This window comes from Schistocerca serialis, chromosome 1, assembly GCF_023864345.2.
Source record: "Schistocerca serialis cubense isolate TAMUIC-IGC-003099 chromosome 1, iqSchSeri2.2, whole genome shotgun sequence".
NCBI classification, from domain to species: domain Eukaryota; kingdom Metazoa; phylum Arthropoda; class Insecta; order Orthoptera; family Acrididae; genus Schistocerca; species Schistocerca serialis.
This window is the reverse complement of record NC_064638.1, coordinates 716005897-716020927: the sequence shown is the minus strand read 5'-3', so window position 1 is coordinate 716020927 and position 15031 is coordinate 716005897. Positions and strand designations below refer to the sequence as shown.

The 15031-nt window shown below is 44.6% G+C and overlaps 1 protein-coding gene across 1 annotated transcript in view; it reads right to left on the bottom strand.

Moving 5' to 3' along the window:
• Nucleotides 1–15031, bottom strand: part of LOC126481154 (neuronal calcium sensor 2) — a 349046-nt gene that overhangs the window by 246752 nt on the left and 87263 nt on the right. Inside the window, exon 2 of the mRNA XM_050104727.1 lies at nucleotides 9795–9936. Within this exon, the coding sequence (XP_049960684.1) occupies nucleotides 9795–9905 (111 nt within the window). The 5' untranslated portion in view covers nucleotides 9906–9936. The remainder of the gene's footprint in view (nucleotides 1–9794; nucleotides 9937–15031) is intronic.

The following is a 15031-nucleotide window of genomic DNA, read 5'->3' as shown; positions in this document are numbered from 1 at the left end:
TGCTCGCCACAAACTAAGTGTTAACAACCTGATGCTGAGAGGAAATGTGTAATTAAATTCTAACAAGTACAGTTAAAGTGGCTGGATGCTAATGTAATGGAATGAAATGGTCGTATGCAACTGATGGCCTGACGAAGTTCGGCCGCCGAGTTGCAAGTCTTTTCACTTGACGCCACATTGGGCGACATGCGTGTCGATGATGCCCCGCTGCATTGCATTCAGATACGCTGATCGCTCAGCTAATAAGGCAGACTGGATGTAGATAATTATGACTTAACGTACACCAACAGCTATTTCACATCCAAAAAACGGCAATACTCGTATGAAAATACAGATCAATACCTGACGGGCGGTGCTGTTCCTGAAAATAACCGCAAATACGAGCCAATGAGGGAACGCAGGCTGACAGCAATTGCTGGCATGACCCTCTTTAGCATAACAGTTCTCAAGCTACATAGCGGTTGGTGTTTAAAAACCGTATCTACATAATGGACCGTTCGAGCAACACTGCACCAGTGACCAGGGTGCAATCGCCGACAGTACGGAGCATGAGCTACGGAGAGCCTCGTCTGATATGCAAGAGTAGCCACCAGCCAGAGGTCCTAGTTCCAGGAAAGGCTGCGCTGTAGGTTCCCTGAAAAACTGCCGGTATGAATCAGCGAGCACCAGGCGTTCGGTAGAGGTAGGCGAATTAATACGACTACCGTACTCTCCAGCAGAGCTACTGAAACGTAAGCACCGAGCGACAGCTCTGCCTTTAGTAGGCATTCATACTCGACTCTTCACCGTATATGGAATTTATAGTCATGTGTCGTGTCTGATAATGTTATTCGGGATCTCTTAAGACATCTTTTGTGCTGGCCTACAGATCGTGTGAGTACGAGAGAACAACTCCAGTTACGTCATCACATGGGCCTCTTTTCCTCTTGTGTGTACTTCGAGGCACGCGTAATCGTACCAAAACTATTGTTTCCGCACCTGTAACACTTAATCTAATATTAAGCCATCCACATCACGCGGTAAGAAACGGACGGACGAATAAAAAAAATTGTTCAAATGGCTCTGAGCACTATGGGACTTAACTTCTGGGGTCATCAGTCCCCTAGAACTTACAAGGGAACCTCCCCATCGCACCCCCCTCAGATTTAGTTATAAGTTGGCAGAGTGGATAGGCCTTGAAAAACTGAACACAGATCAATCGAGGCACCAGGAAGAAGTTGTGAGGAACTATGAAAAAAATAAGCAAAATATACAAACTGAGTAGTAAATGCGCAACATAGGCAACATCAAGGATAATGTGACCTCAGGAGCGCCGTAGTCCCGTGGTTAGCGTGAGCAGCTGCGGAAAGAGAGGTCCTCGGTTCAAGTCTTCCCTCGTGTGAAAAGTTTACTTTCTTTATTTTCGCAAAGTTATGATCTGTGCGTTCGTTCATTGACGTCTCTGTTCACTGTAATAAGTTTAGTGTCTGTGTTTTGCGACCGCACCGCAAAATCGTGCGATTAGTAGACGAACGGACGTGCCTCTCCAATGGGAACCGAAAACATTTGATCGCAAGGTCATAGGTCAAAGGATTCCTCCACAGGAAAACACGTCTGATACATTCTACACGACACTGGTGACGGCATGTGCGTCACATGACAGGAATATGTTGTCGACCCACCTAACTTGTACACTTGGCGAATGGGTAAAAAGATTCTTCTGCCTTGCCCGATTTAGGTTTTCTTGTGGATGTGATAATCACTCCCAAAAAAGTGATGAAAACGTAAGAGCAGTTACCTCGCATCGGACGGACAGATAATAATTGTCTGAAATAAAAAATTAAATTTTTCACTCGAGGGAAGACTTGAACCAAGGACCTCTCGTTTGCGCAGCTGCTCACGCTAACCACGGGACCACGGTGCTCCTAAGCTCACACTGTCTTTGTTGTTGTCTATGTTGCGCATTGAATACTCAGTTTGTATACTTTGCTTCTTTTTTTCATAGTTCCACACAACTTCTTCCTGTTTTTTCGATTGATCTGTGTTCAGTTTTTCAAGTGTGCCAACTTACAACTAAATCTGAGGGGGGTGCGATGGGGAGGTTCCCTTGTTAGAACTACTTAAACCTAACTAACCTAAGGACATCACACACACCCATTCCTGAGGCAGGATTCGAACCTGCGACCATAGCGGTCGCACGGTTCCAGACTGGAGCGCCTAGAACTGTTCGGCCTTCCCGGCCGGCGACGAACGAATACTATTGTATAAAACGTTCAAATTACAGCACTAAGCTCAATTCAGCAATAAACTCGAGGCATCTTCGGTAACGTTCTCGGTCTTCAGTATGTGCCAGTTACATTTGTAATGTTTCTAGCGCAAGAAGAACAGCTAGTAACATAGAATAACACAGAAGGAAGTTGAATATTAGGACTTAACGTTCCAACGACAAAAAAATCATTAGACACGCAAGTCCATGATTGGTTTGGGAAAGACTACGCAAATAAATCGGCCGTGTCCTTTTCAAGTAACCTATGCAGCACTTGCCTTAAATAACTCTGGGACAGAATGTAAAACCTTTAATCCGGAGGTCAGGACGGGGATGTGAAGCTCTGTGCTTGTGAATGCGAGCCCACTACTTTCCGCTGCACCACCTCGCCTGGTGGATAACAGGGAACGCGGTCCGGGGAAAACAGTTTCGCTTGCCATATGTGCACGTTTCACAGAAGAGTAAAAGAAAGAATAACAGTGCGCTAGTCGGCTGCAGACGTGCGCGGAAAAAGAGAGGCGGCATGAATATTTCTGGCTTGCCGGAGAACACGCGTCACAAAGGGCGGCGGCGTCGTCGGCGGCGGCATACAATTTGAGTAACAGTGCAGTGGCGAGCAGCGGGCTGGCGCTAACAACGCAGCTCTGTGGCGCCACGGGCTCCTACTCAAGTTACCCCAGCCGGCGGGGCGCGTTGTGTTGCAGCCCTGCGTAATGCCTAAGGGTAAGGGCAATATGGTGGAAAGTTCCTCCTTACCTTGCTCCCCTATTTACCGAATAAAAACATTTTACAGGTTAAGATCGGCAGTAGGAAACCATTTATTTGAGGAATCACAACAAATACTAACATATCTCAATGCGGTTTTATCATCAGCGAATGCTCTTCATTTAGTAATCCGCTCCCGCCCCCCCCCCCCCGCATCCCCCTCACAACTAGTTTGCGTGACATAACAATGCTTTGGTATAAAACCTTTTTATAAGAAAATACAGCGTCTGTACGGCACTTTCGATGACTGCTTCACAGCTTTTTTCCAATTTCCAGCATGAAAGCTGCACCTAAAATATTTTATTGAGTCTTTCTTGAAGAAATATCTAGACAACTCACATTCCATATACGTAATAAAATATTAAGAATTGTAAGAAAATCATAATAAACCTTCTGTGCGTGTTTTTCGCGACTATTTTGCATGCAAAGTTAATATAAGAGGGCTATTCGTAAAGTGAAGTCCCATGGATCGCGAAATGGAGACCACTATAAAAAGCTACATGTTTTATTTGCAGCAGTCTGCTACATCTTCCAGCTACTGTTCTACACAGTGGCCGCTCCGACTAAGACATTTCTCGTAGCGTTGTACTGACTTTCCATACCCTAGTCGTAGAAGGCAGCCGCCTGTGCTTTCCGCCATTTCCTTACGCTGGTATGCAATTCGTTGTCGGTGCCAAAATGTTGCCTTCATGGCCAGCGGTTCACGTGAGCACAGATGAACATCAGAGGGAGCCTAGTCCGGGTTGTATGGTGGGTGATCAAACAACTCCCACCGAAAACATGATGGGAGCATCCTCATTGCCCCTATAGCGTCGGCCGAGATTCCTCATGAAGAAGGAGACGAATGACAGGTAAGTTATGTTGGGATGCATGAAATCAGGCGAAACCTCGCAGCGGGCACCCATACTTGGCGGGAGACACACATTAACATTTAGTCGTACTTAAGTTCGTAAGTAAGGTAATGAATGTTATAGATCCACGAAACAACATGGAACATGGCAGTAATGTATGCACTGAACATTGTTCTTGTAAAACGTGGTAATCGATCATGAGAAACAGTTCAAATGAACGTTAGGTTGTCGACAGAAGTATCGTAAGGCGTTAGTTACATATGGAAAGCGACGAAGAACCACCCTATTGGAAGCCCCTATTGCTGAGACCAAATGTAAGGAAAGTGACCCTTACCACATTGGTAAAAGCAAAAGGAAAGAATGTTAGGGTTTAACGTTCCGTCGATGAGGAGTTCTTTGGGGGAAGGAAATTGGCTGTGCCCTTTCAAACGAACCACACTGGCAAGCGAGTTTTGTGAAACGGTTTGGTCCATAAAGTAACAGCCCTGTAATGATTTCGGTTCGATTTTTTTGTTAGTGCAAAAGTATAACATATAACTTTTGTTAATAGGCTTTAAACATAAAATGGGATGTTCGCTGGAAACTGTGTAAGACAACTGAGAGCGCGGGCGTTGTTTTCGTCATATCTCCACCTCGTGCCGCTAGGCTCGGACGCTAAAGGAAAGTTGTCTGTTCGCTTTCTGGAAGCCAAGGCTGACCACTGCATTTCCAGCGGGATGAGCGAAGCTTTCAGTCCATAAAAGTATGCGCCGAAGCGCAGAGCGACACCTTGAGAAAAATGCAACTTCGTCTGTACGCATTAGTGCTAATGTGACGTGCACGAGTAACTGGCACACACTGAGCCGGCAATGACGTCCGAATTCTGTTGCCTGGACGTTTTATTCCGTGTCTCCGTGCAATTTTCATATTATGCACAAGCGTTCACTAACGAATTGGTTTTTAGGCGTTGTGAAGTAAATATATAGAATTTCAATTTCTACCATGTTTCTCTGATTACGCAAGACAATTTCTCTTGAAATTTCTGATGATGACAATCATGAAGCAGTCGTGATCAGCTATTGTACAGGCAAACTCTGAATGATATTCACATGGAAGAAAAGTGACACGGAAGAAAAGCGACAAGTCGAAAAACGGCAACTTATAGTTTGTCATTGAAAAATGCGTGAGAGGTGCCCTAACGTGCACGAAAAATATAATGGAATTTACTGCCAACAATAACTACGTAAAATTTAAAGGAAGCTTATACTATTTCAACATAAGTTTTACAGAATTAATCTTGTAAGCCGAGTCTCCTGGAGTATTGGATTTTTGAGTTGTGTCACTGTTCTTGCCGTGATGCAAATTGTAGTCTTTGGTGATGGAAATCGCTAGAATATTCTCAGTAACATCCCTAGGTTCATGCTGTGTCACCATAATAAACTGGAGGAGAAGATTAGCTTTCAACGTTCCGTCGACAACGAGGTCATTAGAGACGGAGCACAAGCCTGGATTAGGGAAGGAAAGCGGCCGTGACCTGTCCAAGGACCCATCCCGACATTTGCTGTAAGGGAGTTAGGGAAATCACGGAAACCTAAATCAGAACGGCAGGACGCGAGGTTGAACGGTTGTCCTCGCGAATGCGAGTCCAATGTGCTAACCACTGCGCTATCCCGCTCGGTCGCCATAATAGGCTTAATGTAGTTTTGCTAACTCTTCAGTGGTGTACGTATTACACGAACCCTGTAAGTGTTCATAACATTTGCCCCATCAACGCAGCATGAACGCAGCATGAACATGGACACTATTGCTACATCCGTAAATTATAATTTCTGAAAGGACAGAACATATATATGGTTAGAAACTGGACAGCCATTGACGTATTATGAACGTTCCGAATTGGTTTCTCTCCAAGTTCTAAACCGCCAGGGAAATGAAGCACTTTTTACTTGGTGCAAAACAGCGACGGAGCTTTTTGTCTATAATAGTATGTAGAACAAGTGTAAGCTCTCGTCTTATCTTCGTACTAAGTTTTTAAATCGAAGTAGTTACTCTAACATTATCATATATTTATTTATTTATTTATTTTCTGCATGAACTTTATAGTACGGCGTCTAGATACTATTCTGATTCCATTACTTACACAACTGTCAAATTACAATAACGAAATAATATACAATTGCCACACTGATTCAAAACCTGCATACGGAATGTCACTTGATAATGCAATAATAACCGAAAAAAATGATAGTCCTGTTTGTTATGTTGTAAAGTCAAGCACCGGCAGGCTAGTCGGGAACGACAGGGACGAGAAGGCTGTGAGAAGAAGTCAGCCAGTCGCACGCTGACCGGACCTCCCTCTAGGACGACGACGCGACAGCAGCGGCCCCTATGTGAAGAGAACATAAGCGCCGCGACCTACTGGTGACGGCCCAGTTTGAATAGCAGCTTCAAGATTAGGCACTTCTACAGCAGCGTCAACTCTAGTCACTTCGCTTGCACTCTCAATGTAGCACAGACTTGGGACTGATTGTACTGAAGAAGATTGATTATTCTGTATGTCGCCCTACGATTGCGATACATCTGTATAATTGCGAACGTTAAGTATTGCAATTTTGTTACGTATTGCAATTTTCTTATTTTAATAAAACTCATTAATACAACTGGTTTGATTGTTTGTCTAGAGTACCGAGTGAGCAGGCTTCCTAGACACTACGCTGTTAGTGTTTTGTGCGACTCTATTACTTCTTAAACTAAAAGGTGTACTAACTAAAGGTAGTAAGAGGAAAGAAAGAACAGAAAATAGGAAGAGATGTCAGTTAGTGCAAATTGCAGCAGCCTGGGGTTATAGCCCTGGAATATACGTCGAGTCTGCACCCCACGGCTAGTTGTCTACAATCTATTACTGCATATTACATTATGAAATAATAAATGAAAATTCAAATGGCTCTGAGCACTATGGGACTTAACATCTGAGGTCATCAGTCACCTAGACTTAGAACTACTTAAACCTAACAAAACTAAGGGCATCACACACATCCACGCCCGAGGCAAGATTCAACCTGCGACCGTAGCAACAGCGCGGTTCCGGACTGAAGCGCCTAGAATCGCTCGGCCACAGCTGCGCGGTCATCAGCGCCCGTACAAAGCCCCAATTTTTACACAGTCCACTTTTTTACACAGTCCAGACTAGCCATAGTCACAAATGATGACGATGATGATGATGAAATTATGAGGACAGCACAAAGACCCAGTCTCCGGGCAGAGAAAATCCACAACCCAGTCAGGAATCGAACCAGGGTCCCGTGATCGAGAGGCAGCAACGCTACCCACTACACCACGAGCTGCGGACATCCTCAATTCGAGGGAATGCTACTAACAGACTAGATGCGCAGCTGTGATACGGTCCTGACAACCAAACAGCCCTTCACTGTCACAGAACTGGTGTCTGTAGCTCAATGTATGTAACCGAGTGAATGCGCAAAACGTTCTGCGCTATGATGACTATGTGCAAGAGCGAGGATTTCTGACAGCTGGAAGTAACTTATTTGTACAAGGACACTACAGACTAACGTATTCATGATTCATTTTATGTAGAGTATGGCGCCCTGGAAGTCGGTGGGACTATCAGGAAAATTGACATGTTCAGGCAGCTACACTAGTTTTTACAGGCCACCTTTACACTGTGATGAAAAGGGGAATACGTTACGTAGTGTAACGTTAAGTATCCATGTTGCGAAACTATCAAAACATGTACGTCCTTCGGATGCCAAAAGTAGTCCACTACTGAAACCAGTGGAACAAAAGTGAGTGCACGCTCATTATGAAGGTTAAGGTCGCTCCAAGGATGACTACACCGACAGCTTACTGCTGTGCTGTTGGTAAAAGTGTGTCGACCACTAGCATCGAGTGGACGGTGAGTTCGCCATCCCACCTGGGATGTCTGACAGGGCGCATCCTGAAGCATCAAGGAATGACCAGTTTGGTGATGGAGGTAAGAGTTAGCGTAAAACCTGTAGGGGAAGACGTAGGCATAAATACAGTAAGCATGTTCAAATGGATGTTGATTGCAGTAACATTCAGAAATGAAGAGGTTTGTAGAAGATAGACTAGCGTGAAGAGCTGCATCAAACTAGTCTTCGGAACGAAGATAACAACTACAATAATGGTCAGTGGTTTATATGTATAAAGGGAATAATAAAGAGTGTCCAGGCTAGAGCTATACAAAGACAAAAATGGCTCAAATGGCTCTCAGCACTATGGGACGTAACATCTCTGGTCATCAGTCCCCTAGAACTTAGAACTACTTAAACCTAACTAGCCTAAGGACATTACACACATCCATGCCCGAGACAGGATTCGAAGCTGCGACCGTAGCGGTCGCGCGGTTACAGACTGAAGTGCCTAGAACCACTCGGCCACACCGGCCGGCTATACAAAGACATTTGCTTATATTTCAGCGCCTGTTACAGTTTATAATTTTATTTGTCCAACATTGTACACAACAGCTGACACTTTTTTCTGCAGGTTGGTGCAGTTCAATGTGGGCAACGTCTGTAGCTCGACAGATATCGAAACGGTACTCCACTTCTAGCCCCATGTTCATAAGCACGACAGGTGTTATCGCCATTACTGCGGCGTAGACCCGTTGTCTCAGATCGATCTACCAGATATCGAACCCTTGTTCTGCAAATAATCTCCTTCATAAAATCCCATCCACCGAAATCCAGTTGAGTGAGATCGTGAGACCGAGGGGGCCAGGCAATCGGATCCCCCTTCTCATGTAACACTCAGGAATCGTCTCTTAGAGAAATGAGGTAAAATATTTACGGTATAGAGAGATGGGGGGGGGGGGGGGGGGGCGGCACCATACTGCTGGGAAATGACGTGAAGAGGCACTTGTGGAAATGCATAGTTCGCCAGGATGCTGGCGTGGGCCGTGCGACTCAGCGCTGTTCATGAAATGATGAGGGTCACACCTTGGAGAGTATATCTATCGATTACGTATTTACGCAACAACATAAAACTTCGATTTCTTTCGTTATAAGGGTTTTTGTGTATATCTCTGGACCGGACACACCCTACAGATTACAAATAATTAACTATGAATAAGTTTTTCGTTTATATAAATTGCAATGTAGTACTGGCACAATCGATTTACGTGAAGAAGGCTGCCGTGCAGGAGAGCCGCGCAGTCTGGGGCGCCTTGTCACGGCCCGCGCGGCTCCCCCCGTCGGAGGTTCGAGTCCTCCCTCGGGCATGGGTGTGTGTGTTGTCTTTGGCGTAAGTTCGTTTAAGTTAGATTAAGAAGCCCGTAAGCTTAGGGACCGATGACCTCAGCTGTTTGGTCCCGTAAGACCTTACCACGAATTTCCGAATCTGAAGAAGGCTGAGTGCCGCGAAGGTATATACGGCGGCGACGGGATCCACAACATATTCAAGTAAGTGGATAAACAAAACGAGTCTGGTGACGTCGAAAAATGTTCAGATGGTGTGTACGCAAAGAAAGAAACAAAAAATAAAAAATCAGTCAGTTTAAACCCTAGAGCATGTGCGTTCCCTCCAGGTTCCAATCTGAGCATCTGTGAACGCACATCATCCAGCTAGAACGTACTGAAACGAATGCTACATGGCGTCCCTATCAGTAGAGCCAAATTTGGTGTTGGATCAGAAAGAAAAACTCGAAATGTTTTAAACTCTACACCTACATCTGTTTTGCATTGTTGGCTTCTTTCATTATCTGCTACGTGAATAAGTCTGAAAAATAAATGGTGGGTAGATTAAATGGAGATCGTATTAAACGCTGACCTTTCGCTGTTGTTCATTATGTGCAATGTTAATATGTAAAAGGACGAAATATAAAGGACAAAAATCAACACAGTTCGATTCTTTAAGCCGTAACTTTGGTCGTTAGAAAGATGGAGAGGAGAGTAGAAAGAAAAAAGACGGTCACTCACCTTGAAGCCCTTGTACCACTCTTTGATGGTGGCCTCGTCGTAACGCGTGTGCGACTTGAGGAAGTCCATGTCCTCCTTGGACAGCTTGTCCTTGCTCCCGAAGCAGCCCATGCTGGCGGCTTGGCGGCCCGCCGACCCCGACCTGCAACAGCACGCCGCGCGGTGGTGGTGGGTCAGCCGGCAACTGGGGAATAGGAGTAGGGACCAGGGAGGGGCAGCGGCGGCCCGGCCGCCAACACTTCCCCAGAGTTGGGCCGCAACTCCGTCCACACAGCGGCCCCCAGAGGCGCAACAATTCTGTTCGCATTACAGCAGCAAACATCCCAGTCAGTGCGGCGGCGACGGCGCACCGCCGTGTTCTACGGCCGGAACCGAGAGATACACGTGGCGCTGATCCTCACACCGTGACAAGGGAAACTTTTACTAGTTATTCAACAAATGTAAGCAGACCAGATTCTTCTGACTGGGGAAAAAGGTCACTGATTTTTGGTGTCCATACTGATGATAATTTACACAGTAAAAAACCTATTTTTGAACTCCTGAAACAATTCAGTTTTGGCGCTCTTCCTCACAACACACTTCAAGACACACAAAATGCGCCTAAAAAGTTCAATGAACAGTATCATAAAACGAACAAACCAAAATACAAAACGAACTAGCGTTTGCCAATCCGAGAACGGATAGTTTCTCGATTTCAAAGTCTAATCGAGAATTCACGTCGATCGCTCGAACGGCTTATGCAAGGACAAAATAGTCAGTTTCACGTTGCGGATCGACTGTGGCCAGCAGCACTTGAGACCAGAACAACAGTTATTGCGTGTTCTCGTAAAACCTCTGAAGCTAGAACTATTGTTATGTTCACCGTTGGCTGTCAGAAATTTTACACAGTTAAACTTCATTACATCTAGTATATTACTGGCAAGTTTTGGGCTATGGCCATTCTCAAACGTCTGCTATATCAAACATCAACCAGCTTCAGCAGTCAACTGTTTTACCTATTTATCTTGTATTAGCTTGTAAATATTTGATACTGCAGACACGCGAAAGTGACCACAGGTCAAAACTGGCCAATAATGTACACTCAAGCGCCCAAGAAACTGGTATAGGCATACCTATTCAACTACAGAGATATGTAAACAGGCATAATACGGCTCTGGGGTCGGCAACGTCTATATAACACAACAAATGTCTGGCGCAGTTGTTAAACCGATTACTGCTGCTGTAATGGCAGGTTATCAAGATTTAAGTAAGTTTGAACGTGGTATTATAGCGCTGCACGAGCGATGGGACACAGCATCTCCGAGGTAGCAATGAAGTGCGGATTTCCTCGTACCGTGAATGTCAGGAAAACGGTAAAACATCAAAACGGTAAAACATCAAATCTCCGCCAACGCTGCGACCGGAAAAAGATTCTGCAAGAACGGGACCGACGACGACTGAAGAGAAATGCGACCGGAAAAAGATCCTACAAGAACGGGACCAAAGACGACTAAAGAGAATTGTTCAACGTGACAGAAGTGCAACCCCTGCGCAAATTGCTGCAGATTTCAATGCTGGGCCATCAACAAGTGACAACATGCGCGCCATTCAACGGAAACATCGTCGTCGATATGGCCTTTCGGAGCCGAAGGCCCACTCGTGTACCCTTCATTACTGCCATTACTGTTGATGACTGGAAACATGTTGCCTGATCGGCAAGTGTCGTTTCAAATTGTATCGAGAGGATGGACGTGTACGCATATGGAGACAACCTCATGAATTCACAGGCCCTGCACGTCAGCAGGTGACTGTTCAAGCTGGTGGAGGCTCTGTAATTGTGTGGGGCATGCGCAGTTGGTATGGGACCCCTGATATGTCTAGAAACGACTCTGACAGGTGACACGTACGTGAGCATCCTGTTTGATCATCTGCATCCATTCAAGTTTATTGTGGATTCCGACGAACAGCAGGGGAACGCGACACCCCACACGTCCAGAATTGCTACACAGTGACTCCAGGAATACACTGCTGAGTTTAAATACTTTCGCTGGCCACCAAACATCCCAGACATGAACATTATTGAGCACATCTGGCATACCTTACAACGTGCTGTTCAGAAGAAATCTCCATCCTGTCGGACTCTTACGGATTTATGGACATCCCTGCAGGATTCATGGTGTCAGTTCCCTCCAGCTCTATTTCAGACATTAGTCCAATCCATGCCACGTCGTGTTGCGTCACTTCTGCCTGCTCGAGGGGGCACGATATTAGGCATGTGTACTAATGTCTTTGGCTGTTCAGTGTATTACATGGTATAATAAGATTCACCTGTGTAAAAATTTCTGATAGTCTACGGCTGACATAACAATGGTTTTAACATTCAGAAATTACGTTGAGGCTGTGGATCCACACACGAGGAAATTAATGGTTCTCTTGACAATTCCCTGTATTCGGATGTGTATCCGCTTCCGTTTCTTTCCTTTCTTTACAGCTGTCCCTTACTATCGGAATTTTTCGCTTGTTTGTCGTTGAAAAGAGAAAGAACGCTGCACAAAAAAAGATGCATGTAAGAAAACAAATTTTCTATCGTGCACACTTCGTATTATTTGCCTTAACATAACCTACACAATTCGCTAAGAACTGTTCCAGAAATTTTGAATAGTTATTATGAAAACGAATGGAGGAGAATATAATGTAAAAACAACTTCTGATGACAATATTGTAGCTGTTCATCAATTTAATTCTGAAGTTAGGTTATCAAAAAGCCAAAAAGACCTGTTAAAACAGAACAAAATGTGGTTATTTTCGCTATCTAGCGGCTAGACACGGTTCCGAAAAGCGAGACATTTACGACTAACGTCTGCTGCATGGCTGAAGTCTATGATACACCCCATCAGCAAGGTCGTACTGCTCAAAGCTCCCGGATCTCTAACGTGTATTCAAATTCTTTTGGTCCACCAAAAATAGATTTCTTGATTCTTTGAGGTTCTCGATTTTGCGCATTACTAAACAAAACATCTTTATTCGTCCTGTCAGTAATATCCACTGGCCAAAACACACTTAGCAACGTTTATAAATCTGCTCTTAACTGTCAGCGAAGACTTATTTTGCCACCTAGTGAACCACTGAAGACATCAAATACCGCTGAATGTGAGGTCTGGTCCGACCTACGCCTTGGTTTGACGCAAATGTTCAGTCTTTTTCTTTTCGTCCCGAAAGCGATTTAACAGGTGAACTGCTCACGGTGTTCCGTCACCTACATTTGGACACACATCTAACGGATCTTCCTCGACGTTTCTTGCAGTTAGTAATAAAATTCGATATTTATGCCTTGACCCATAGTAATACGAGAAATCATTTTCAAACTCGTACGTTCGACTGGCTTCAATGAACAAGCTGCCTTAGCTTAATCGTTTCCACATGCTAAACATCCATTTCGGCATCAGTTGACATTTAAGTATCAGCTTGTTTACCACACTTTTTAGACGCAAATTATCACACCAAAGAAAGGTAGCAACACGCCCAGGTTTGTGGCGCGCACAACTGTAATATACTATGGAGAAGGTAGCATCATGATAACGAACGACAACGACATACTACAACAGAGAGCAACATCAAAATAGGGAGAGAGAGTGAATTTTTACAGCATAGCAGACTCTACCTCCTGAGAAAACAAACCCTTGGGAGAAAAAATAAGGCAGAAAACACCGTCAATACGAAACAGGTGAGGTAATGATAAATACACAAGTATTTTAGACATACAGGAAAATGATGCTAACATGGAAAATATTTTCTTGTCTAGCTGGTTCTTTGACCACTCGGTGTTTCGATTTTACGTTAATTTTGTTTTTCCACACTCTCGTAAACGACCGAGCTGCTACTGAAAAACTTCTGAACTGAGACACATCGCCACCATGCACGAAGCGTTTAATGGGCAGCATCTAGTACTGACCAGATAACCGTAACTGTAGAAACGACACGTAGAGGAAGGACCGTCAAGAGCGTGCACGTTTACGCATCATAAGGCAGGAACACAGGAGATGCCAGGAATGCGTTCGCCGTATACGCCTCTGCGCTCCGTACCCTTGACCCATCCGCGTTGAGGCGTGTCGTGACAGCCGCATAAAACAAAACACCACTCGACGTACAGATGACACGCATTGTACTATTTGGCAAATCTCACTTAATCACAACGCTGTCGATGATCGCAGTCCCTTTCCTCATATAATGGACAACCTTCTGCCCAAAAATCATACACAGATACCTTGCGTTCGTACGACAGGCAGTACGATTCGTTGTACCACCTGCAAGGCTTGTTTTTTCACTGCATACCCAGTTCATTTATGCAGCAGTACAGTCGAACAGATCAATGCAATAAACAAATTATACATGTTCTTGACTACCAGTATTTCCACACTTTTCACGAATTAAACACACCTGATCTGGAATGCGCAGGGAACGCGTCTGCTCCATCGTCAGGCAGTGGGATATGCATAGTGTGTCATCTGCTCCTACTTACGGCTTTTATGCAACCCAAAACGCCTTCAAAAACCACACGTGGGATTTTCGTATTCTCTCACTCGCTACACGCCAACTATTAGTCCTACAGAAAAAAATTAACAGCACCTTTTTATAGGAAATTTAATACAGATAAATTTTGTGCTTGGATACATTTTCACTGAACACCATGGTTTTCGAGTTATTCACGAAAAATGCGTTTGAGAGTCACTTTCACTCGTTTTTCTTGAGCGGCTCGAAAAATATATGCCAGTAGAAAATTTAGCTAGGTTAAATTTCCTACGAAAAGGTCATTTTTATTTCTTCTGTAGGACTAATAGTTAGCACGTAGCGGGCGAGAGAATCTAAAAATATCGTGTGTTGTTTTCGAAGCTGTTGCAGGTCACATAAAACCCACAGGTAACTGAATCATCCCTTATACTGCAAGATTTGCAAGAGTGCTTGGAGGAATAACCGCGAAATAAGCTGCAGTATACAGTTTTGAATGCGTGTGTTGTATGTCCTCCTAAGGATTGCGATCTGTATCGTCATGAGAAGACGTCTGTTTCCCTCACTGCCACGCACTGCAGACATATCACTGTGATGTTCATTTCATCATAACACAACGGCAGCACGGTGAATTTAGCTTCGATCAGACTGACGGTGAACAGCTTTTTGTGTATGACCGACTTTCACGTCGATCAGCTTGTCCGTATCTGATGTAACAGTACCTTGAATAATTTTCACTCTGCAGCGGAGTG